Source organism: Diadema setosum, chromosome 3 (genome assembly GCF_964275005.1).
Source record: "Diadema setosum chromosome 3, eeDiaSeto1, whole genome shotgun sequence".
Taxonomy (NCBI): domain Eukaryota; kingdom Metazoa; phylum Echinodermata; class Echinoidea; order Diadematoida; family Diadematidae; genus Diadema; species Diadema setosum.
The window spans coordinates 4439262-4466883 of NC_092687.1; the positions used below are offsets into that span (position 1 = coordinate 4439262).

Consider the following 27622-nt stretch of genomic DNA (forward strand, 5'->3'; position numbering starts at 1 on the left):
CACTTCCCGTAGACACCAGCGTCCTGCCCAAGTATACTCGGGACTCGTCCTCTTTTGGTTCAATATTTGGAGATAAAGAATGAAGCCCCTTAGTCATGGCTTCTTGTATGCTATATTTAGAGAGAAAAGAATTTTGACCAGACAGGATTGATAAAATTTGAGATTCCTGCCCATGTTTGATTCCCATCCCTTTAGTGTATAGCTGAGCTCTTCCTTCATGCTACATTCACTCCATCTATCTAGAGTACCTTTATACTTTCTGAAATACTTTTGTCACTCTAGCCTTCAGCTCTGTACAAACATAGATGCAACTGACACATACAATGTATTGTACAGACTAGAGTAGGTGGGGCCAAAGTGTATACATACTGCAGTGGGTGGAGCCACATTGAATACGTTCTACAGGGGGCGGGTCCAATGTCTACACACGTTGCAGTGGAAGGGGCTACATTGAATAGTAACATTCTAGAGGGGGCGGGGCCAAAGTCTATACACGTTGCAGTGGGTGGGGTCAAAGTGTATGTATACTACAGTAGGTGGAGCTAAAGTGTGTACATGCTACAGTGGTTAGGGCCAAACTGTTTACATAAAAAGAGGTGATTGAGCCTTATCAGTGATTGTCGTACTGCCGATTCTGAATTGCGTAGCCCACCACAAGGACAATGCATGGTTACAGGCAGTGGCCAAAGTATACATTATGTCAATGCATCAAACTTTACTCTAGTTTTAAGTTTGTTGATGTCGAGTACTAACTATTATTTTTATGTATTGTACATGTATTTCATTTATGCCTAGCTTCTATTTTTTTTTCAGGTGTACATCAGTAAGTAGTGCGATGTTCTTATTATTATGTTATACAGAATGTATCACCACAGTAGCTGAAGAAATGTAAATGTGTGGAACATTTTACCCTTCGCCTGTGTTGATAGGAGAATTTTGTATGCAAGAATGTCATTACTGCTGAGGGAAAAAGAAAGACCACAAACTAAACTTGTCAAAAAAACTCTCCAAACTCACTGAAATCAGCTCCTCATCCAGACCACCCTTGGAAGACTCGTAAGCCACAGCTACAATGTAAGTCCACCACGGGACATTTTCTACATCTTAGAAAGCTGCCTCCCTTCATCCTTCTTTTCCCCTCACTTTCCTTTACAGTGTGGGTCTATCAGTGTTTTCATATTTCCTCGCTCTGCTGGCTAGCTAGGGGTTATTTGATTATCTTGGTTTTATGCCAGCATCAATGTCTGTGGTACATGTATTACAAGTACTTGTAGTAGATACATCTGCCTCATAACATTTAAAAGACCAGTGTCATGCTTTGGCAGTGTTTCTATAGCAACCCAGCCACTGCAGACTGGGTGGAGCTTGGTGTCAGGTGGGTTGGGTGTAATGCACAACTCACTTTCCAAGTGATTTCTCACTTGTGAGTCCTTTGTAGGGCGAAAAGGACATACTGATGAGACAAAGTGTTCAGAAATCTTTGAATCCAGAAAAATAATTTAATGCATGAGGGATGGTGGTACAAACCCTAGTGGGAGGAGGAGCTCAGAGTGTTAGGAGGACCTGAGGGTGGAAGGAGAAGCTAAGTTGAATGGCTGAAACCAGTGCCGTATATAAAGAGAGTCTAGCCAACTACTAAATTGAACGCCATGTCATTGCCCAGCGCATTACGCAGTACAGGGTCGGCGTGTACGCTCAGATGTAATAATAAAAGCAAGCCAAATAAGGGGTAGTGAACAGTGGGCACTGCTTATGAGCGCACTTTGGTAACGACATGGCTCGGATCCTCAAAGATCACGGGACCACTTTTGACCAATCACAGGCTTCAAAACTCATAGGCCGAAAACCGAGTTGGCCAGACTCTCTTAATATGCACTGGCTGAAACCAGTGGACTGGTGTCACCAGTCTCTCATCTTAATCTTCTCTTTGATCATCAGCAATAATGTACTATAGGGCGCCCTCTAGTGGACTGCTCTTAACACCTGTATGAAAAAAGCACCATGAATAGTATCGTCAATTCTTTCTGGGAATCAATCCTTGGGACCAGTGAAAGTCTGCCAATAGTTGAAACTTACAAAAAGAAGAGTTAAGTACAATGTTTCTAGCAGCCGGTGTGTGAGGGTGTGTTCTGGCACTCATCACACGACATTGATTCATGTTGCTGAGTCAGTGATTTCTCAATTCCAACTTCATTCGTCATAAAGACAATTAAACAATTGTCTTTACAGGAGATTTACTGTATGACAATACATGTATTGAATCTTTACATGGTCCATCTGATCTCATTGAAGTACAAATGATTGAATAGTCATGTCATTATTTGTGGTTTCAATTTTTTTTTTCTGTTCATAAATACAATCAACATTGCCTTAGTCAAATCTATTTGGAGTGAAGAAATGGCTTCAACTTTCAAGTAGAGGAAATTCAGCTTGGGGGGGGGGGGGGGGGGTTAAAGAGGACTTGAAAAGACCTTTGACTTGGGCGATTATTTTACTTGTACAAGGTCAACTTAAGCAAGGTTAACTGTATCTAATTATTGGAAATCTATTCAGGTTACATCAAGATTTCTCCCCCTGTAATATCCACAGCTGGATAATGAATTCTTGATATCTCCTGTGAAACCAAGAGTACTCTCCCATACACCAAATCTTGGGGAAAATGATCTACCTGCAAGCTTACATTAAGAAATGTATAATTAGAAACTTTTTTGTCTGTTCATAGCATGTCATTTGTGGTCGTAAAAAAAAAAAAAAAAATTATGATGTTGAAACCTGTGTAGGTTGGCAGTGGTCACCGTGACAGGCTGTCTGCTGCCCTCTATGTCTCAGCCAAGACAGTAATGATCTCAGAATAGATAATCTCTACTGTTCTGGGTCATGTTTTGTTCTGTGCTTCTAGTGAAATCTTTTATACTATATGATGCCCTTTTGCCTTTTAGATGCAACAATAAAAGTACATTTTTATGAAACATATCCTCTAAGTCTGATTTTAACAAATTAATGTAATCTGATTTGCAATTGAATACTTGAATATAAAAATGACCCAAGTCCAGACTAGGCTATTGTTTTTGGATACCCTTCGCGAAGTCATGCAAAGATAGATAATATCAATCAAATGAATGTTTTACATTTTATATAGTGAACATTCCACTCACTGAAAGAAAAAACACTAAAACAATTACAAAATTATTTAATGTTATCTACATGTATTTCTTCTAAATTTTCTGCAATGGACTTGGGTCATTTTTATATTCAGGTATTTAATTGGAGAGAAGTAAAAGTATAATAATGTATTTACATGTGTGTATGTGACTGAGAGAGATAGAGAATTTGAGGGTCATTTTTATGGTCATCAATTTGTTAATTATTAAAAAAGCAGAGATTTACTTCCTGCCTTGACAGTTATAGTAGCTGTTCACTTTTGGCTTGATGTGCAGTTTTTAAGACTGTCAATTTGAAGGTAAAACACTCATTTCAAGTACATGTATCACACACTGCAAAAGATATTTCGATAAATTTACAATGTTACGTGAAGAGAATCGGTGGGTAGAATTCCATGAATTTCTGCATTTCTGCTCGAACTAGAGTGATACAAATATGTAGATCAATTTACATTCCACATGAAAATTCTTTTCACCAGCCAGAAAACAAATGTATATCATGGACGACTGGAATAAAATCAGTCAGAGAATACATGATTTTTTAAAAATGGATTTAATCATCCTTTATCCATATAAATATTTGATAAACCTTGCCAAGAACGTGCACAATCTGGGCATGTCTAGCAAGGATTACACAGGCATTCCTTACATGGAGAATTATTGCTCTATTGTCTACTAAATCAAGCCACTTTACAATGATGTACTCCAATATTAAACATTTGAATTAGATTGAATTACCGTACCACCATACAATGTATGCTGTATGACTGACGACTGAGCACTACCTCAAGATTGTTGAAGTCCCAAAGTCTTTGAAAATTAATTTTGCTATTACTGATTATTTGACAGGGAAGGATGTACACTCATTGCAATCTCATTAGGATTTTTTTTTATTTTTTTATTTTTTTCAAGGGAAAATTAATGAGAAAGATCATACACCACCAAAGAAAAAAATAAATGATCTGGGACACCAGCTAAAAAAGAAAATCCTGCACACATTAAATTACACAATGTCTATCTTGCCACAATCAAAATGAGGAAAAAAAGTCTCTGACTTTCACTAGTTTCCCCGCTCTCCTTAAAGGTGGAGATCCCACCAATCAGCAGTACTTAAAGACCCAGTCACGTTTGGGAGACATGGGTGACCCAAATGAATCCATCGTCATTCGCAGCCAACTAGGGGGGTGTTTCATAAAACTGTTCTTAAACTTACTTACGACTTAAGAATGATTGGAACATGTTCTGATGTGCTATACTTATCAGAATTTCAATAATTCAGCACAAGAACTGATCACCAGTCGTTCTTAAAGTTGCTCATAGCCTAAGAATAACTTGGTGAAACACCACCCAGGAGGTACATTTTAAATTTACAACTAGTGCAGGCCTGCCAGAATAGAACTGCACATTGGCGAATACATGTAAGCCTATGTGCACCAAAACGTGTGCTCATTGGTAACATCCAACTCCAGTTGATATTTTTCAGCTGTGTGCATGCTTGCATAGAGACCTGTAATAGAGCTACAAGTATCACAAAATTTGTTTCAGGAATTCCAGACTACAGAGTAATCAGACCAGCCTTCCCATTGCATGGTGTTCCCACACTGTAGGGCCTTTAAATATGAAGCCTCCACCAATTACTCAACATCTGTCTAGTCTGAGGTGAATCAATGACATTTATATCTAACTACACACAAAAATAACTTGGGAGTATTTAACCGTTTGTTAGACCAGCAAGTAAGTACTCAGCACTAATACAGATATCTCTCTGATTAATAAACCTTATTAATAAATAATAATTATATAATTCATGCAAACTCCAGATAAACGTCATTCACATTTTCAAAAACTATTCATGCAAACACAATCTAACATAGAATATTAACATTGTACAAGTCACAAACCATTTGCAATATTTCAAATGATAAACACAAACTACAGGTGTACTAAGTCCATAACTTCCAATCGATTTTAACAAATCAAGGAGCTAAACCATGAAAGTCTCCTCATGACCTTTAGGAAGTATCCAGAAAACGCCCTCTATGGGTTCAGGGTATATAGCCATTGTAGAAACCATGGTTTGTGTGGTGGTGCAATTCATCTAGAAAGCTGAAGGAAAAAGTGGAGTCTAAACAAATTAAGGTAGAGAGCTGAAACCAAGACTACTCTTAGAAGTGTAAGAAATTCTTCTTTCCCTCAAAGCAAAATCAATTCTATTCCAAAAACACACTTGACAAGGACTACCAGTCCCAGCCTAACCACTAACAGTCATTACAGATCTACTCATCAAGAGTTTAGATCTTTGCAATAGAAAGCTCCACTTTGCAACCCTGTTAATCTATTGGCAGTTAATGCTAGTCTCATTTCAAGGCTCATCATTTGTGCTACACTGATTTGCGCTATAGTCTGATTATAAGAGGACTCTTTTGGTTACATGCTCTGATACATTGTAAATAATATACTTAATCCAGTTAATTTTAAAGGTATGATTTCTGCAATGATAACAGTAGATTCTGTGGGATGGACACTCTAATGTTTGGATAGACTGAGAGTCTTGTATCAACCTTGACTCAACCAAAGTTTCACACAATATCAAAATATTTCTCACACATTAACAAATTCCTATAACTATTCAATATACGCAGTTTTGAAACAATGCAGGGGGAATAATTTTCATCTTGGTTGTGTCAAATGATTTTTACAGTATACAACATCAATGGCTGCTACAGGTTTTGGATGACTTGTAAAAGTTACTGATATCAAGAAAATTTTAGATTCCTTGACCAATAGCACCATATCTCTAGGATAGCTTTCACTTGTTACAGTGATCGCTGTCACTTACCAACAGAGGTCTAGCTTTCCATCAAGTCAAAATCTAACATCAATTCTTAGAGTAGCAATGATAAACTATAAGTATCTATATCTTATAATTCTACACACAGTATACAATAGCACAACCTTAACTTGTTAATCATTCAAAGCTAAAATCTCCCCAGCATGGCATTCTAAGGAAATTCAAATGATTTGCATGAAAGAATTCAGGAAGACAAAAAAAAAGTACAAATTTCTTATCTAAATTCACAGTGCAGTAAAGAGAGACATTAGAAATGAGTCAAGAGTGATTCATTTTGCAACCTGCAAAACGGATATAAGAATATCACCAAAGTCCACAAAACAACACAGTCAAGATTGCTGTTCTGAGATCTTGATAAAGAGCTACAGATTTTGACCAAGACTAGGCATCAGTTGACAGCTGGCTGAAAAGAAAGTTTAAACTGGTTTGAAGGAAGGCATCCGACTACAATCTACATGTATACAAAAACTTTTCATTCATTGCATCTTGAAATGTCCTCTCTTACAATAAGTGAAGCAGTGTTCGTCTTTCTGAAGAAACCAACAAAAGCTGAAGGACTTTCTCAAATATAAATTTCCCAATAATTATAGCACATGTTTCTATAATTCATATAAACATACAGCTGTATCAAAAATTCAGCAAAAAAAGTTTTTTATGAATTGTGCTCATCAATTGCTTTGAGCTGTCATGATAATAGAAAGATTTCTACATTTCAACCCTGATTTCTATCTAGGCAGGTTTATTAGCAAGCACTGAACATTGCATACTCTTTATCACTGTTTGATTCATGCAAGGTGATCCTGTACTGACAAAAATTGTACATTTTTGTTATAAATTCATCTTTCATAGAGTTATCATACCATACCTACAATATTATCAATTGAAAGCAGACACCCTCAACAAGTCTGCTGTGAGAAGCCTTTGGTGCTAAGCTGTATATGGCAGGCCCTAGTTCTTGCTCAATTTACATTTTTCCAATCACCTCCCACAATTAAAACAAAAAACCAAAAAATAAAGAGTAACATTCTCCTCTTTGATTTATTTAGCGCATTAAGCTTTAGCATTCAGCAGGCAGTCTATTTGGCATGATGCATATTCTTACTAACATGTCATTCCTCCTCTTACTACATCCACTAACATGACCCACTAGTGACCCCAACCAGGCATTACTTGACACTCTACAGCCACTGTTCTATGTGGGGCGCCCTCTGTTGTCCAATCTTCAATACTGGTACCAAGGCCTCTGGCGTTCCCATCTCATCTTGTAGCCGGCGTCAGTCCTGATCTTGATGGACGCTGCCTTGGCGGCTCGTACCGTCTCCTTCACAGCCCTCATCAGGTTCTGGGCGTTTCCTACCAGCATCTCGGTCGCCTCCTGGTCCTCCTCCGTTTCTATGGAAACAAGGGATTTATGTCAGAGGTTGAGAATAGGAGAGGATTCTGGGAGATTTGAGAGAGAAGGGTCGAGGATTGTCTCCACCTTGGAAAGTGCACATAAGGCAGAGACCTGAATGACTTCATGAATGCTGATTTACATGTGAAAAGTTCAGTGTTAAGAAAACTACAGTAAAAACCTGGCCACAGACAATATATCAACTTATTGACCGACATAAGAGTTGCAGAAGAAAGGTGTACAGACTTTTCAATTAATCCACAGAGACTCCAACTCTCCTGCTTTCGATGGGAGATCTCCCGCCGAAAGCCCATTTTGGCAAAATCTACCGTTCTCCCGTTTGAGATTTAATTTCTCCCGCCCTGGCTCTGTGTCTCTTCCTGGGACCCTAAGTGGGCCCTGGACCCCCCCCCCCCCCCCAGTCTAGTCCAGAATGAGTCAAAGAGCAGTAAGTTAATGAACTACTTACCTTGAGCTCCAAGCATGACAGCCTTGACCGTGGAGAGGATCTTGAGTTGAGTGCTGATGGTTGGGATTCTTTCACAGACTTGAAGAAGGTTCTAAGGAAGCATTAAGAAATAAGAATCTTAGCCAAGTGGTAAAGACCAAGACACATCTACCATATCTCCACTGATCTCATACATTGTGACTCAAACCACTGTAGCTATGATCAGTTGGTACTGGAAACATGAAACACTCAACTTGTGCAAAATGAAGTGATTTGGGACTTGTTACCAACCATTTTTTAGTTTATGCTAAAGTGATATTGATGTTTAAGGAGTCACAATGTACTCTTCAGAGAGTCTGGTTTAAAAAAAAAAAGTCTAATCTCACTTGCATCATGCTAGCAGCATGCATGTTGATAAATTATCTTGTAATAAGGTCAAAATTTCTTTCAGTATAAGACAAGGCCATAAAAGTTATCTGGAATGAGGCTAACATTTATGACATATCAAGGGGTCTCTTTATGATTTGGCATATACATACAATGCAGTATTTCTTTCAAAAAAGTTTTGCATAACAAATGTTTCTCAACGTATTTAAGGAGGATGTTCATGTAATGGTCATGTGATGTTCATGTGATGATATACCATTTCCTACTACTAATTCACAAACTTCCAGATGTTTTCAATATGTGTGTTTTAATAGAAAGAGAAAAACATATATATATATATATATATATATATATATATATATATATATATATATATATATATATATATTTCCCTCATTTCTATGGTTGTTTGAATGTTCAGTTTTATTTAAAGTATTCAGCAATATAAAATCAAACAACTTTTTGGAACTTTTACAATGTACATGTTTTTACAAGCATCATCTATATCCTGCCTTCTCTCTCTCTCTCTCTCTTTCTCTCTTTCATTCTCTCTCCATACACTGAACACTAAACACTGAACACTAAACACCAAACACCATGATACTTGCAAACCATGTGTCTCCAAGTTACATACACTCTACACCATAACACATCTTGGCTCTATCAATCTCAAAGCATACATAATAATTGAGAATTAATCCTTTCTGTGGTTGTAGAGAAGATGGTCTCCATGGCACAGAGACCTTGACACCGGTAGCAAAGACCGCATCACTGGGTGTGGCCCATTCCAGTGGTGGCAGGCCTCATCAAATGGTTGCCATGACAACAGATTTTCCTATTTCCTGCTGACTTGAGGAATTTATCCTTTTCTTCTCTCTATCTGTCCATCATCTTGAAGTATCTCCAAAGTGTGATGCACCTGTCTTACAATCAAAGTTACAAGAACTTATCTTCACCCTAGAATTTCTGTCTCTTGACACAATCTGGATTTTCTGTCTCTGGACACAATCTAGATTTTCTACATTCTTGGCCCATGAGGACAAAAATTCATATGGTTAGACTGTATGCTAGCCCAAACAAGCACCTTAAGTTTCTCTGGTCATCAGTTAACATCTAGTACTTATCTAGAAAAAATAAAACTATCCCAGATAATCCCGTATCTCATCACTGTGTGTCTTCTCTCGTTTAAAACTGATCATGCAGACAGTTTTTAAGGATCCATTTGTCATCACCGTCTCCCACTACCAATTCTGAGAACAAGTCTTGGCTCAATTCCGTTGGAGATTGTGACAATAGCCACTATATCACAACTCTCTGATGGCTAAAGGCAGCTACAAGACTATCTCCCTCAACTACCTTCAGCTCCCAACCAAGCCTGGGACTAGTCTTGACTGACAGACAACCTCCTGAATTCTAAGCAGCAGACCAAGCTGTGCTTGACTCTTGCATTATTGGTAAATGATTTAGCAATCAGCTTGCACTTTCTATTTTCAGCTCTATCTTATCAGTTTTGCTTGCTTTATTTTGTTCTTGCTTTCTCCTTTTCTTTCTACTTAAGGACGCAGCAACTAGTGCACTGACATATGGATTAGTTGGGAAAAACACACAGACTGCATGTCCAGGAAACATCTCACTAGAATGCACTGACTGATGTGGTATTCATGATAGTCATGACCAAATGCATGCTTGAAACACCTGGCAAGGAGTCTACGGAGGGCGGAGATATTAGTCTCCACTGCAGACTGACATGGCCAATATACTACGATGGGAAGAATAGATGTCAATGCTTACAACAAGAAAGGATACAATGGGATTACATGTCTAAAAAAGGAGCTTGTCTGGAAAGACTGATACTAAGACTAATATTATGGGTAGAGACAGACAAAGGAAGAGGACACCGGGTTCCTTGGATGGACACGAGACACTCTGCCTTGTACATACATGCAGACAAACAGACAGACTGATATTACAACACACAAACATGCATAAACACAAATGCACACACATCTCATGCACACATAGGCCTACATACAAACACATACAATACATATCCACACAAACCACAAGCACACACATACACACAAAGCACATGCATACAAATCATACACAAACAAAAAACACATACACAAACATACAACCCACGCTTGATACAACTGTGAAGAATTTGTAATGCCAATGATTGTAATAATGGAACCTAGTCACAAGGTGTATATCTCACATAATGACATGTAAATCATTGATAGGACACAAAACCCTATCTCAGTCAAAAAGAAAAGGTCTGTTCATATCAATTTGCTAGTGTGATGTTTAGTCTTTTTTTAGGGACAGTCTACTTACAAATTGTACACATACTCTCAATTACTCACAACTCGTCCTGATTTGAAACAATTTAGTTGACAAAATGAAATATTGTTCTCTCTTGTCAAAAGAGAGGAAAGTATTTATGTCACAGATTTGTTTGCTTTGAATAACGTGGAAATTCAAACTTCAAATTCCGTGGTATTTCGCACTCCCTTTTTGTGTTCTGGTGACTATTCATATTCAAAAGATTGACATGCTTGTACATCTGGTGGTAGAAATGATTTCAATTTGTTCTTTAATCACTGACAAAAGAAATCGATAAATGATGCATCACACAAACCATCACCATGCTTTCAGTAGAAACTCAAACCAAGCCCAGAAAACAAACAAGAAAACAAAGAGAGGCATGAGTAAAGTCCTTACAGCCCTTCATGCAAAGCTCATTTTTAAACCTGTTGAGTACAGACAGATTTTGCTATAACATGCATACAATTCCCATAGACACCTGCCTGAGTATTCTCAGGACTTCTCCTCATGCAAAGCTCATTAATGATTCAAACAGAAAAGAAGTAATTCTTGCAGCATTTTTGATAACAACTGCTCCTAACAGTGTATTATAAAAGCCCTAATAGCATAAGTCAAAATAAAAGCAAAAAATCATTCAACCGTTCTCAAAAAACTATTTCAACAGGTAAAAACTCTTCTTTTTTCTTTTCTTTATTCTTTTCCTTTCTTTTTTTTATGTTGCAAGATTGTGAGACTTGTATTTATATTATCTTGATGAATGAAATAATTGCATTCTGAGCTACAATGCGTTTCTTGTACACTTTACCTTTGGGAGCAGTGAGTTCAAAAATTTTCGAGTAATCACATTTGATTAATATGTGTAGGTAAGTTGTATCACAAAATATCATACCATATAAAAATTTTGCAATAAAACGTTAGATATATGGAGATATCACTGCTCTTTTCATTAAACCATAACTGTAGACAGTTTAATCTAGAAACAATTTTATTACAACTATTGTTCAAAATTTGTATATTTAACAATACTTAATATTGATTATCCTGATTAAATTTTTTATGATCCATGGTTGTTTCCATGCCTAACTCCCATTTTAGAACTATTTTGAAGCACTAAAGCTGGGTTTTTGTTTCATCTGCAAATGGTAAATAATGCCTTCAAGCTGGGGAAAAATAAAACTCAGAGATAATGCTTCAGACAGGAGCAATCAAAGTTGAGAGTCAAAAGGTTGCATGTCCTGTAGCTATGCAGAACACTTATGCCCTTCTGACTCTTAAGGTTAGCCAGCATTCACCATGCAAATAACTTGCAATACTGAAACAGAGAGCAAAAGGGATGCACAAATAATGATTAAAACTGACCCTTCTTCATACAGCTCCTACAATAACTTACAATAACTGACATTTAAACAAGGAATGTTCGCATGCATTTTAACTTCGCAAACTTTGCGAGTGCGAAGATTTACGAAACTAAAATGCACAGGAAAGTTCCTGTCTACACTATATGTATTGAACACCAGTGGCAATTTGCAAAAATTTCATTCCGCGAATATATCATGTTTCCCAATTACCAAGGAGCACTATGATTGTTGTAGTGGCTGTCATAGTTGTTGTAAGTTACAATGATTGGAAGTCTCTGTATGAAAAAGAGTCCAGCTGGCATATACTGATGCAGGGGTGGAGTTAAACAGGTGCAGTGGGGGTGTTAGCTGGTGAAGGGGAGGGGTTGAACTGGTCTGGGGTATTTGGTAAACAAAAACAAAAATGTTAGCTGCAAAAAGTGTAAGGTGTAGAGGTGTCAGCGTAAGGTGTAATCACAGAATTAAGATGTGGGTGTAAAACAGTTTGAGAAGTACAGTGCTAAGACAGTTTGACGTGGGATTTTTTGTGAGAATGTTGGAGGTGAGGTATATTGATAGGAATGCGGACCAATCAACCCAAGAAATTAAGAATTATTCAGTAAGTTCAAAACAGACTGCCAAAATCAATTAGAAATGATTATTAAGTTTTTAGCAGTAGCCATGCTTAAAACATCATGAGCATACATACTCCGATTGGGCTCTGTCTGGTTGGGTCTAGGTAGCATGAGATTTTTGGTTTGAGTCCAACTCGAGTATGTTTGTCACGATTTTTTTTTTTTAATCATGGCTGCTACTAAATCACTGAATAACCAGTTCTTATTTATATTGATGTATGCCAATTTTTCACTCAGTTGCAATAAAAACAACTCAATGCAAGAATCATTAATTTTCTCAAATTGCCAACAGTTTAAGAGGAGAAAAGGATGATATAAAGTTGATCAGTAGAAAGACAGAGGAGAAATGATGGTAGAATGGCATTATGAAAATGGCTGACAGAAAAATAGTGACCCATGATTCATTCACACTACAGAGTATGCCTTCATTAGATGGTAGTACATGGTCAGTGGTTGCACTAGTCAAGCAAAGCAAGCAAGCAGAACAAAAGTTAAAACACCGAACACACGCCCGCAGGGGGAGTGGTACATGCTCACGTTTTTCATGCGTTTATCAGTACACTGATTTGCTATCTCAGAGGCGAGCCTAACAACTTCCAACGACGCCGCGGCAATCTTCTTGGCAACCTCAATCAAGTCTTTCTTGGAGGTGTTCTCACCACTAGACATAAGATGGAGAAAGAAGACAAATCTTATGAGAGTCTGTTCACATTGATGTCAAAATCCCCCAGTCTGAACACACCACATGGTGGCCACATGCCTCACACTGTAGAGACCAGCCAAGGTAGAAAACCTGTTCACACTAGAGAGGCAAATCACATCTTTCTCTTTTTTATGTGTGTGTGTGTGTGTGAATGCAGTTTTTAACATTAAGATGACAGATTTCCAAACCACCTGCGGAACATTTTGGCAGCATGTAGCATAGCCATCAGATCACTTTTGACCATCTTTTCGGTAAAATCAAGTAATTTCTTCTACCCTTGACTGATCTTTACGCACATTGGCCAGCAAACTCACACATTGTCACATGACTTGTTTCCATGGTAACAGGCAGTGGGAGTGTCCTGTCGAGGCCCCGCCCATACTCACCACTCTCATCCTGATATCAGTGCACTGGTTGGCTATCTCTCTTGTCAGACGAGTCACCAAGGCAGCAACCTTGACTATCTCCTTGGCTGTATCGATCAAATCCTTTTTGTTTCCGCCCTCTCCACTAAGGTCATGTGTCAAAGGTCGAAGGTTAGGACAGAGGAGGTCACACACAGAAGGGCAAAGAAGCAACTTAAAATGTCAAAGAAAGACATGGTCATCTCACTGTTAGAAGAGATGGATTAGCCTGGAAAAACTTGTTTCCATCAATTCCAGCATAACATGTATATAAATGAATTGTTTTCTCAAATTTTCAACAAATAAAAATATGCTTCAACTCAAAATAATAGGACAAAGAATAAGAGAATTCTGGAGAATTTAAAATGGAAAATGGAAAGGCACATAATTACGGCCAGTTATTGACTTTTGATATGATGGAAATCGTTACAACTTCAGGTAGCCTTGTTTGATAGTTTAAGTTTTACAGAGAGATTATTGAGGTACATGTACTGTGCAAAGATTACATCTGAAGAGTGCTAAAAGTGTCGTACAAGAGTAGTAATATCATCATCAGCCACTGACACCATACCTGACATGTTTGCTCATTGCAGCCATAAGTTGTGCCATCCGCTTTGCTGCTGCGATGAGGTCATTATCCTTACTGGACCACTGGGCAGTCTCAACGTGGAGATCGTAAGCAGCTTGCTGCATTGGACAATAGAGGGAGACATTGCTGGGTAATCAAACCTGACAAACCTAGTCCACTGAACAAAATATTCTGTGAACAAAGTCAGCATGTGAAGGCCTTCATGGATCTAGCCTTTCGATTTCAAACTTTCATTAACTACATGTAGATTTTATAAAATGAAAGAAAAAAATAAATCAAATTCTGGATATACACCTAAATACATAAAGCACCCAACCAATATTGTGTTCCCATGGCATTCACTGTGGTCAATGTCACACACTGTATCCATGCCTGCACACTGTGGTACCATTTTATACACACTGTATCCCTGGCCACACACTGGTTCTCTGGTCATACACCATGGTCCCTCCAACATATTGTATCCCTGGCCACACACTGTGGTCCATCCCACACACTGTATCTCTGGTCCCACACATGTTGTCCCTCTCACACTCCTGATCACACACTCCAGTCCCTCCCCAACTGTGGGCCATGTGATATGGAGCCAATGCTGTATCTCTAGCTACACACTTTGGTCCCTCCCACACATTGTGTATCTGGCCACACACAGTTTTCCCTCAGCCACACTGTGGTTCTCCCCATGCACTATATCTCTAGCTACACACTGTAGTCCTTCCCACACACTGTATTTCTGGCCACACACTGTTCTCCCTCTCACACTGTGATCCTTTCTACTCACCATAATAGGCTGCTGGGATCCCTGCACTGGCACTGGGAGGGATGTATCCTCTGGGGGTGGTGGGCGGGGTGGGGGCACATCCCCTGGGAGGGGAGGGCGGGGAGGGGCGGCCTCAGTTTCTGTGAGATGCAAACCAACCAAAAGAGCACAAAGACATCAGCCTCACTGGACTATTCACCTGAAAGAGTCCGTATCTGTGATTGCTCTTGTCAAGGATCACAGTATGGTTTAGGCTGCATTTATCCTCTTTCCCATGTTTGAAGTACATTCCACTACCCACTATCAAAAAGCATTTGCAGACATCTTTTGGATCACGTTTCATGAGTAGTTACATTTATCAACTCTGTCGTGAGTCGATTGGGAGGCCTTATTCCTGTACAGCACCACTGCCCAGTTTGAACTGAGGAGCAGAGATGTGTAGTAGGCAGTGGTTACCGTGGACAGGTCAGAGCTATAAACACGTTTCAACACGACTGTGTGTTCATCAAGTCTACAGAAACACAGCTCTGGCTCAAGTGCGTTTCAAATCACACTATTTTCAGCATTTCAGAAATGCACGTCTAACCCCATAATCAAAACAGCTTTGTATTCATCAACTGTCCAAAACTACAAGAAAGTTGTTTGGAAAGCTTAATTCTGTGCCAGAAGTGAGTTGATAAATGCACACTTAGTCTAACACCCTGACACTGTGTTTTCTCCTCAAGGTGATCTTTACTTTGGTATTTACACATATCATTATGTAGTACAAGACATAATATTACATTCCAGTTTCACAATGGAACACCGGGACATATTATTCAAAGACATTCTCTGTGCACTTAGAAAGATATTCGACAAATTAAGTGATTTGCAGAATGGTAGCATAAACTTATAGTATCTTACACAACATAAGCTACTGAAGCAAAGCAGTTATTTTAACTTGAAAAATTATAAGGGTCAATGACCTAAGCAAAGGTCAAAGGTCAATGATGGGGGTTACTGACCTTCCAGTTGAAGTTGGCTGAGGTCAGGAGGGGGAGGCAGGATTGGTTCCTGGTTGACAACCAAAGCTTTCCTCACATCTACTACATCAGATTGGATCTGTCAGGATACAAGCAAGTGACTGGTAAGAAAGACTAGTCTCCATCAATCATCGTATACAAGAGTCTGGAGAGAAAGGCTAGTTTCCACAATTCACACATCTCAAAGACAGAAAGACTTTCTGCTAACTTTTCTCAGTAAAATTAGGTGCTAAACGTACATTCTACATAGTTTATTAGACAACACAAAATCACTGTGTCTGATACATTTCTATCTTGTAGGAAAAATATCTATAAACAGGATGCTTAGAAACCTGTCACATTTTAACAAGATTATTCAGAGAGACAAAAGAGTGCTGTTCAGAGAATAATTTTCCAACTCAAGCTTGATTAGCAAATTCAGCTGATAGATACTATTTCAAATTGTATCCTGTACACTTTTAAAGGGACTGTACAGTACTGGTTGAGGTAGGGTTTCATGTTTTGAACATTCCTAAGTGAGATAATGAAAAGCCTCTTATGAAATATGAAAGAGCATGTAATTTTAAGAAGGATTCAACGTTTATTTGATGAAAATTGGTTTTCGAATGGCTGAGATATCAAAAAAAGTGCTAATAATAAAAGGCGACATGCCACAACTTTATTAGGATATCTTTGTTTCACCTTGTTTTTGGATATCTCAGCCATTTCAAAATCGATTTTCATCGAATAAACTTTTGATACCCCTTGGAACTGCATGCTCTTTGACATCTCAAAGAGTAGTTTCTGAATATCTCGCAAAACGTTAAAAGCTAAATCTTTACCTCGACCAGAACTGTACACACCCTTTAAGGAAGAAACCTGCTGCACAAAAGATATCTTGTATAGCAGTGATATACAAGAAAAATGTATGGCAAATTGCAATGCCATGCCAGCAAAATTATTCCTGGAGTTAATTCTGCATACTTTGTTCTGCTCTAGTACATACCTGTTTCTCATCTGAATAATTGAAATCTTGTAATCTCTAGTTCACTCAATTGTTTGTTGGCAAGCAAATAATGGCCTTAAAATGACAAGTTGACATGACAAATTGACAATGCAAATAATGGTTATGAAATACAATTTCTTTCAGCTAGCTGCAGGATTAGAAATATAAATCTTTGCAGTTATTTGAAGGTACAATGTAAGTATGCAACATCAAATCTGGGATTGGCAAGCATTTCTTTTCATGGAATACAAACATGGAATACGAGCAATAAAAATTTGAGTGAATCATCTTCACGAAAACATAGCTGTTAATGAGAACAAAACACATTACAGGTATTTATTTTTTCCCTCTCTCTCTCTCTCAATGCACTTCACATGACTGTGTGAAATGTAATGTATGGCACATTGCATGGAGTCATATTTTGCTGTAAATCCAGCTACATTTCATGCCTGGATTGATGAACCTTGTACTAACTAACATTAATGAAATTTATGAAACTTTCAACATGGAACATCACATTTGTGTCTTTCATGATGGTGTTAGTGGAATGTAATTTCATGCATTTCATGAAAAACACACATCAAAATCTTGCAACACAGTAAAACATGGTTTGAACAGAAAACCACTTCTACACACATAGACATATTATGTAACCTTTGGGTAGGCCTCTAAAAAGATATGAAACTGATTTTTAGAAAGACATATGTGACAATCTGTACTATCAAAAAGTGTCTTGAAGGAAATGCAGAAGGTCGTAACTCCACAGATTTTATTCAGATTTTATCAGACTTTACCATCTCTATCAAGGCCAAGCAAAAGCATAAAATGAGAACACTGCCTACGTAATACTTAGGGAGTTAACTGGAAAATATCCCCAATAAATCTAAACATTTAAACATAAAGAAACTATATGTTCATTCATGGCATGATATGAAAGCATGGAGAATTTCTGAATTCACTAAAAGCTTTTTGGCATAAATACATTATCAAAATAGAAATAGATCACATTATCTGAGTAGAGAGATGGCTAGTCCACTGAATACTAAATTCAAACACTGAAATGAATTTAGTCTGACTCAATTAATCTACAAATTCCAAATTTCTACTCATAATTGAGTGAATCAAGAGGTGGAGTGGAGATTTCAGTGATCAATGCCAGCAGCAAGAACTTCCACATCATCTTCATCCAAAATACTTTACGTCACTCAAGCAAATGATTCCACTTCACCTGCCTGCCACCAACAGAGGGCAGCAAACTACTTACATCTGTAATTATGATTACTGCTCTATCAATGGAACACAAAACTACTCAATGCTTTGGTCCAGGATCTACATTCGTGTCTGTGGGACAGAGATGTGTTAGCTTACAATACAACATGATGGAAAGAACAAGACGTTAGTTCTGAAATACCTGGTAACTTCATATCATATACAGATGGGCAAAATTTGTCACAGCAATGTTAGTGAGGTAAAACTTGGACGGTGGAGGCAAGGGAGAAAAAACGTTTATCAGGACTGCCTGTAACACATATCATGCATGCTGCAGAATGAGAATCATGAAAACATCATTTCCAACATTTGATGAGAATTGTTCCCACTGTAGAGCCCTGGTGACCACTGAACTGACCACTAAACTGGACAGAGATGACCATCAATGACAATGTCACATTGTAGGCGTTCAATGATTTCACAAACAAATGATCCCACTGTTGTACGAGGCTAACCACACGTCTAACACATAATAACAATACACATCTGAGAGATGGAACAATCACTAAGCACCAAAGATAATCCCTAAAATGGAAACAAAACAGGTCCAGGGGAGTCAGAGATCACTGGTAATCGCTGGCAACAGTTCAGTTTTCCCATGTATTATATCAGGAAAAACTTCACATGATGCAGTTTATTAGTTATCATAAAAAGTGTTTGTTTCTTTGTCAGTCTGCTTTTCTGTAGGTGCCCTAAATAAAAGGGATAATATATCAGAGTGGTGAATATTTACTCCTAAAAGACTTACATGTAGACACACCCACACACTTTTAGGAAATAAACTGGAATTCCATAAAGTGAAATTTGATGGGGGATAAAATCATAATACAGAGCTGTGTAGTCATACATGTAGCATTATTTTTTTTTTCATTTTTTTTTTCTTTTTTATAGTGAAAGGGATGAAACATGTTTAGAAACTGGATTTAGATAAACAGATTCATCAATAACTGCACAGCACAGTAAATGGCAACAAAACAAACAAACATTTTCTTCATGCACACACCATTAGAAACGGGTGGGACTAAACATTGTTTCACATGTTGGATCTCAAAGATAGTGTACCAGTTGGTCCACAAACCATGTGACCAGCAGGCACTTGATTTGGTCTGTCATTCAAACAAACTACACAGTGCAACCACTCATGAATAATTTAACAAGCTACAAACAGGATGCTGTGATTGGTCAACCTTTCTTGGCCTGGGAGCTGTAGAAGGCGGAGCAGCACGTGGAGGGGGCGGGGCATATGTAGGAGTCTCAATAGATGGAGGGCTGGGGTAATTAGGAAACGTTCTCAGCACCGCCTCCAAGTCATCTTGTAGCTATAGTAACGATGTGCAAGCAAACATGATTGGTTAATGCCTCGTTTTTACTGCTTGGTGAATGATGAATATTGACTGCTTGGTGAATGATGAATATTGACTGCTTGGTGAATGATGAATATTGACTGCTTGGTGACCAATGAGAGTCATACTTCTCTACACATTCTGTAGTGAAGGCATGACGACTACCAAGATACATGGTAGACACTAATATATCTGACTACTACACACATACTGACATAATGGGCAGTCACTAGTTAAAGACCCAGTAGCATGGGGTGAGAAGGTTGACCAGTATAAATCAATCTTTATTCACTGCCAATCAGGATACATTCGAAAACAAGGACTACTGTAGCAAAGGCCTACTAGAATAAAATTGACTGTCAGGGGATATGTACAGCCAAGCATACACTCATCAGCAATGTTCCATTCCAGTCTACATTCTTCCAATGTGTGTGTTCTTACACAGAAATCGGCAATAACCTGTCTAGAATTATTTACAGGGATTCCCAAATTATATTATATCCAAGTTGGGTCAGTCTTTGCATTGCATTGTATCCCCACGCTACCAGGTCTTTGATTACCATGTCACATCAGTGGCTAGCTTTGAAGCACTGAATACATCTACAATCAATAACATAATCAAGCATAATATCTAGCAAGGTCTGCTAAAAATGAAACGTGTGCATCTACATTGTACAATCTTGCATACAATGTACCAGTATGTTCGCAAATTGATGAAGGCATTACTGTGTGGTGTACTTCTGTGTTACACTCACTACTGTGTGATGTAGAAATCCGTGTTACACTCATTGCTGTAACACGACATAATAATCCAGAGATTTCTCGGTATGATGCGCCAAGTATCGTGCTTTAATACATAATTGACCAGCACACAACTGACCATCAGATGGACTGAGGTCAGTTTACAGCACAGCTGATGATTCACAAGACTGCATTGTGACTTTTGCTTTATTTCATTCGTGAATTTTGACAATCATACACACCTATCTACCTTGATATAGTGTACATGAGGGAAATAATAATAATAAAGTGACTAGACATGGATAGCAAGGATTGGCATTCAAAGGGAAAAGACGTTTTATCTTCTGAGTGCTGCAACAAAAAGGATAGAAGCAATAATACCAGCAGAGTGAGTCTTAAGCCATGCAGAGAGCGACCAAACAGGTGGTAGATGACACGGTGTTATAGAATATAACACCAACTGACCTTTTTTTTTTTACACAATGAAATACATCAAACACAGTAACACTTACACTGAGACCTGATACATTGCAGAGATTGGCAGAATAACACCAACTATTCTTTTTACATAATGACAAACACCAAACAAATGTACACCAAACACAGTTACACTGAGACTCGATACATCGCAGGGTTTGGCAGGATACATGTAGCAATAATTGCCATTTTACATGATGACATACTTTGTACACCAAACACAGTTACACTGACACAGGACACATTGCAGGGAGAGGTGTAGATGAGGCACACAACATATCAGTCCAACCATTCAACTAAAGCAGGATACACTCACAAGTAGCTTCATACATGCACTGCGTTACATCAGCGGTATACACGTAAATCAAGGTTGCTTAAATTTTACCGCTATTCAGAGTATCACCACAGAAACAATTCATTTACGATGAATTCAAATACTTCAAGGTGTTAGGTTAGAGTGAATGCTTTGGTACACAATGGTATATTTAGGACTAATGACCCATGGCTAGATCTACTCTACACAGAGAGTCACATGCAGATTTCTAGTGTAACTATGGTATAAACACCTGTTTAGTGTAACTATGGCAACAGCCATTAGAAAAGTTGCAAGGATTGGCATTTCCACTGGTATTTATTCTTAAACCATCATCTCTCAATTTCTGACTTTAAACCTGAATGTCATTCTACCAGTTTGAGACCAGTTTGAGACCAGTTTGGGACCAGTTTGAGACCAGTTTGAGACCAGTTTGGGACCACTTTGAGGTCAGTTTAAACCACTTTGCGACTCTCCTTCAGTCACAACTCTTTTCTTACTTTATACTCCTAATCCTTCCATTTTTTTCAACTTATTCATCCTCAAAGAATTGTTGAATGCCACAAAGCACAAACATCCAATAGGATGAGAGACACATTGTAACACACATCACAAAATGATGCTGACTAAGTTACATTTTCTTCACATTTTCTCTTTTTATCACAAGTTTGACTTTAGCTCACAACAAACAACAAACAACAAACACACAACACATGTTTTGAAATAATAAACTTCACAAGAGAGCAAGCAGGCACTGAGAGACAGTCAGCGTACAGTCAGCTGATCAATCACATGACAGATCACATGACACAATCACAAGTTCACATAAAACATTCAGCCATTTACATATGACTGTGATTCACTCCACAATGAAATATACAGAATTATTATCCACAACACTCACAGGAGTCAGCAGCCAATCAGATGCTTTCTCACATGATTAGAGTAAAGTGCTAAATGAAAGGAGCGCTGCCATTGGTGCACTGCTGGTCCTCTGTAGATGACTGTGGGGTTAGTGTGCATAAATCAAATTAAAGACATTTGGATGCAAACGGCAGTAAGTAACATAAAAGAGAAATCTCGGATTGAAGATGACACCTCTTCCGGCAAGTCGAACGAAGGACCCTGGCCGCGAGATGCTGGCTGGTGGCTGCCACTAGAGGGCATCCTTTTGGGTGAGGATCCTGGGCCAACCTGAAGATTACGGGACGTACCACGAGGCTGATGGGGAGAGAGGAAGTGTGGGTGAGGGAAAAAGAATCAATCTTGGTGGATTGAACCAGGAGACATATACATCCCTCAGACCTTGGTCTGGCCTGGGTGTGGTCTAAGGGTGTGGTCTAAGGGTGTGGCCTAAGGGTGTGTCCTGGGGGTGTTGCCTACCAAGTGGCCTTAATAGTAATACCTCTTACTCCACATATTCTTTGTCTCATTACCTAGCCACATCTTCTTCCTACACTGTCATCAATCAGTTTAAAGTGACACAAACTCACACCTACGACAGTATTACACACAGCAAATTTTAATGGGTAAAAAGAGGCATGTGAAAGGTGAATCCAGCAAAACGTGGAAAACCAACCAAAAATAAATGAAAGCTTTTTCCTTTTCAAGTCGTTCTCTCTTTCACTCTCTCTCTCTCTTTCTTTCTTTCTGCTCATCTCAAACAAAGCTGATGATTCTATCAAACATCATCAAAGATATCTAGGGGCCCCATAACAAGCACTAGTTGCTTACAAGGGATTCCGGCCTTTGAACGTTATGTCTTTTATAATGTGCACTTTTTTATGTTGTATCATACAGTTGCCGAATAAAATTGAAATTGAAATTGAAATCTAACACTCTGTGTTTCATTGCACTTTCTACATTTTGAATCATTTTTTTCCTTTATTCTTGAATAGATGGAAAATAGATGAATTGAATTGAAATGAAATATCAGAACAAAAAGATCTTTGTCAGCTATGAGGTAACATTTGATCCAGTGATAAATCCTGAAGGGCTGATAAAAATACTCAGATTGCTTGAAGAGAGAACAAAAAAAAAAAAAAAAAAAAAAAAAAATCCCACTTCACACATCATGGGGAGGAAGAGAGAAAGAGGAAGATATATATATATATATATATATATATATATATATATACTGTATACGCCGAATATTTTGCGAGGTTTTTATTTTCGCGAATTTCGCGAGTCGGGTGCTATTCGCGAAATTAAAGACACACGAAAATATTGACTCTGTTCCTGATGTAAATGTGAAGTACGCGTGTATTCTACTCCGTTAAGTACGCGACTCCACGATCGTCAATTTAACCACTCGCGAAGTTGTGGGGAATTCCCGATCCGTGAAAATTTAGACTCGCGAAATATATGGCGTATACAGTATATATATATATATATATATATATATATATATATATATATATATATATATATATATACATAGAGAGAGAGAGAGAGAGAGAGGGAGAGAGATAATATAAATAGAGATAGGAGAGATAGTGAGATACAGAGAGGGAGAGAGGAAGAGATAAGTAGGAACTCAGAGCTTTCAGATATATTGGCAGCCATTTTGATATCTTATTGTGAGTTTTGTCACGAAGTACTTCTTATCAAATTCTCTTGCTGAAAATATGAAAAAGAGTTTACTGGAGGAAATACGAATTTATTGAAATAGAAGAAGTAATACAATAAGGCAAGAAGACAGAAGACCTTTAAAAAACAAGAGACCCGCGGGTCTAGCGCTCACCTGAATATCGCAAGTTCACCTTTCAAGCAGTCACTAATCTAAATTATTCACAGCTCTACCAAAATTTGACCAGGCATTCTCAAATAGAAGATGAAAATGTACAATAAGGGCCCAAATTTTTAAAGATTCCTTAATTATTGGGGATTGGGGCCCCCTGGGGCCCTCTGGGTGGGGCATGGTGCCCATTTTGATAAATTTAGATCCTGACCCCCTAGGGATGCTACCTGCCAAGTTTGACGAAAATCCATCATGAGGTTTTCAGGAAGAAGATGAAAATGTACAATTCAGGCCCCCATTTGGACCTTCCCAACCACCCACCCCTGCCCCCAAGAGGGGCACCCCTGGATCTCCTATGAACAAACTCAAAACTACAGTCATTAATGTACTCACTCATAGTATTATCTTAGCTCTATAACTTCTGATTCTACAGAAGATTTTTAAAGATTCCTTCATTTTGGGGGTTTGGGCCCCCTGGGGGCCCCTGGGTGGAGCATGGTGCCCATTTTAACAAATTGAGATCCTAACACCTTAGGGATGCTACCTGCCAAGTTTGGTGAAAATGGGTCATGGGGTTCTCAAGAAGAAGATAAAAATGTACAATTTAGGCCCCATTAGGACCCCTCCTCACCCCCCTCCCCTGGGTCCCAAGGGGGGCACCCCTGATTCTGCCATGAACAAACTTGAAACTACAGTCATCAATGTACTAACTCATAGTATTAACTTAGCTCTATCACTTCTGGTTCTAGAGAAGATTTTTACAGATTCCTTAATTTTGGGGGGTTTGGGGCCTCCCCTGGGGGCCCCCTGGGTGGGGCATGGTGCCCATTTTAACAAATTGAGTTCCTAACCCCCTAGGGATGCTACCTGCCAAGTTTGATGAAAATCAGTCCTGGGGTTTTCAAGAAGAAGATGAAAATGTAAAAAGTTTACGCACGACGCACGACGCACGACGCACGACGCATGACGGACGCCGGACGAAGGTCGATCGCAATAGCTCACTTAAGCCTTTGGCTCGGGTGAGCTAAAAAAGCATCTACAGACAGGTATGATCGAACCAGAGATAAAGAAACATATCACTTAGAAGAAGACATTCTGAAGAGAAAGAAGAAAAAGTTTGGGTTGTGCTCCTATCCCGGTCAGTTTGACATTAAAGATATCTGTCAGGTCAGTGACAAAGGTCATGCATTAGTCTTTACTCAAGACTGTATGTAGTGTGAATCTACAGCAGAATTAAAAAAAAAAAAAGATTGTCAAAAAATTTAAATTGCATTTTCAAGTGAAGCCCCAATTTGTGACAATAAAACAGAAACTACGGTGTAGTAGCTTATTGAAGAGATCTGTGATTGCATAAATGATCTATGCTGAAATGTGGTTTGTTCTATGATTCTCTAATACAACGTCTGACTGTCATACACATAGAGTGACAAGTTAACCTCTTCTATCATAATCTAAACATTAATAATAAATACTTGGATCAGTAGCTTTCATTTCTGTCCTCCAAAGATGGCCAGTGTTATACCACTCTTACTAGAATTTCCTTTCTTCTTACTTTTTGTGATACTATTTGATACAAAGCATTAAGCTTGAGGTAAAATCTCATATCACATGATCACCTCATTCTCACTCCCTGTTTCTATGGCGACGTTGGGGTCAAAAGAGGTCATGGAGGGGTCACCAGGAGATGAGGAGGTCGTTGCAGGGTCAGCGTGAGGTGAAGGGGTCAGATTGAGGGAGGACGTAGAAACAAAAAGTGCTGGGTTGCATGCTGGGATAGGAGTGTCAACAGGAAGTGAGGATGGCTGAGGGTCAGGAGGGGTGAAAGGTGAAAGGTCAGGGTGATGAGGTGAGGAAGCTTGAGAGTGAGAAGGTTGTAGGTGATGGGAAGATTGTGTCTGTCACAAAGAAAAAACACAGAAACAAGACAGGTTAGACAAGACAATATTGATACAAGACAAGACATACTTGATACAACATAACACAGAACTGATACAAGACGACAATACAAACAATAGGATACAAAGAAAGGTGTGATTAAGGGGAATATGAAAGACTGTAAACCATAGAAACTAAAGGTAGTATGCAGTGTTTCTTGAAACAATTAAAACAACATAATGACTTTGCAACTGATTGACAAATGGACCTACATCAACGTAAATAAGCACTGAATTGATCAGTGTTTACTACTAAAACACTGATCAATTCAGTGCTTATTTATGTCGATGTAGGGCAATTTGTCAATCAGTTGCAATGAAAACACCTCAATGGAAGAATTACGTGAATTTGAACATATATCTATAGGGCAAACTTAAAGGGCTTACAATCACCACATTAAATCAGGCTGTGGTCATTTTTAATTTCGACTTGCTGCCTTTTAAATCAGAGTTCACATACAATGAGATGACAATGTGTGCGAATCCCACAATGAAATTAGCATCTCATTGTCTGTATGGTACATCTCTGAAAGAATTATTAGAGGCCTTACGTTTTTCATTTCACTCAGCAGTCGCTATCTACCCCCGCCATCATGTGATCAAAGAGGAATGGATTTAAGAGAGTTGAAAGCTAGAGCAGTGACGAAGAGCCACTTTTTTCTTGAATATTTGTCATTTCTTTTCTCAATTTAAGTAAAATCACCAGAGTTATCTAGAGTCACCTTACATGTGGTATCTATCATGAAAAACATTAGCATTCCAGATAGTAGCTCAATATTTCAATGCAAAAATATGATGGTGCCCAAAGGGTACCTGGGTCATATTTCACAAAATAGTTGCCATGGTAACAACTCTTGCTGCAATGGCAAGTGCCACGGTAACGACAAGAATCATGCTTCCTGATTGGCTGTTGCTATGAGGAGTGAATATTCTAGCAAGACTTGCTATCCTACCATCCTTTGGGAAAGTTGGTCCCAGGACGTCCATATTGTAGGAGGACTGAGCACTCTCTTGTGGTCTAACATAGGACATACATGTATCAGAATACTGATTTAGATTATAGTTGCCATGGTTACAGGAGGATCAATCAGAGGTGTGGAAGAATGAAAAGAGCGAGCAGTGGGTGGAGCTATCTGAAAGGTCAGTGTCTGTGGGGTGAGTTAGGATAGGGTTTTACAGATAAGAAGAGAGAGGGGTGGGGTTGTGACAATTAGGGATGAGGGGGAGGGGAAGTCAGGATTGGTATTAAAATAATCACAATCCCAGAAAACGAAATTTTGTCTGATTCTATCCCTTTCATTTCTATTTGATTCAACTTGAAGATGGCTTGGCAAAACTTTATCTAGGTACTGTATCTATGAAAGGTGAATCGACGTTTCCTGAGTGACAAAAGTAAACCCAGAAAGCTCATTGGATGATCCACAGAAAGAGGGAAATGAGTTGAACCTGTGTAGGAGGTGTGGCCTGTTTGGAGTAGGCGGAGCTTGGAGGAGGGGGAGGAGGAAGAGGCGCTGCACTCTCGGTGGTGAAATCTGATGAGACTTGAAGTGGATCGTGGTATAGCGCCCTCTATGGACAGAATAATGTCAGTACATCTCTCACATAAAGTAGGTTTACTTACCAGCTACTTTCTACAAATATAGAAAGAATTTCATACAAGGTGAATACTGATTATCCTTTGCTATGAAATGGCGAAAGATATTACCCATGGCTAATAAAATGAACAATTTAAATTCTAAAGCAAGCTCACAAGGATTTGCCTTATTTTAACTGCTAGCGTGTAATTAGGTAAAGCAAGAAAT

The 27622-nt window shown here is 38.6% G+C and overlaps 1 protein-coding gene across 1 annotated transcript in view; it reads right to left on the minus strand.

Moving 5' to 3' along the window:
- Window positions 1–3704: 3704 nt before the first annotated feature.
- The window catches only part of LOC140226527 (vinculin-like), an 86198-nt gene continuing 62280 nt past the window's right edge, over window positions 3705–27622 (minus strand). Inside the window, exons 17-26 of the mRNA XM_072306977.1 lie at window positions 27267–27389; window positions 25503–25781; window positions 22245–22367; window positions 19460–19591; window positions 16001–16097; window positions 15018–15136; window positions 14219–14334; window positions 13630–13753; window positions 7875–7965; window positions 3705–7404 (exon numbers count right to left, since the gene is read on the minus strand). Of these exons, the coding sequence (XP_072163078.1) occupies window positions 7235–7404; window positions 7875–7965; window positions 13630–13753; window positions 14219–14334; window positions 15018–15136; window positions 16001–16097; window positions 19460–19591; window positions 22245–22367; window positions 25503–25781; window positions 27267–27389 (1374 nt within the window). The 3' untranslated portion in view covers window positions 3705–7234. The remainder of the gene's footprint in view (window positions 7405–7874; window positions 7966–13629; window positions 13754–14218; window positions 14335–15017; window positions 15137–16000; window positions 16098–19459; window positions 19592–22244; window positions 22368–25502; window positions 25782–27266; window positions 27390–27622) is intronic.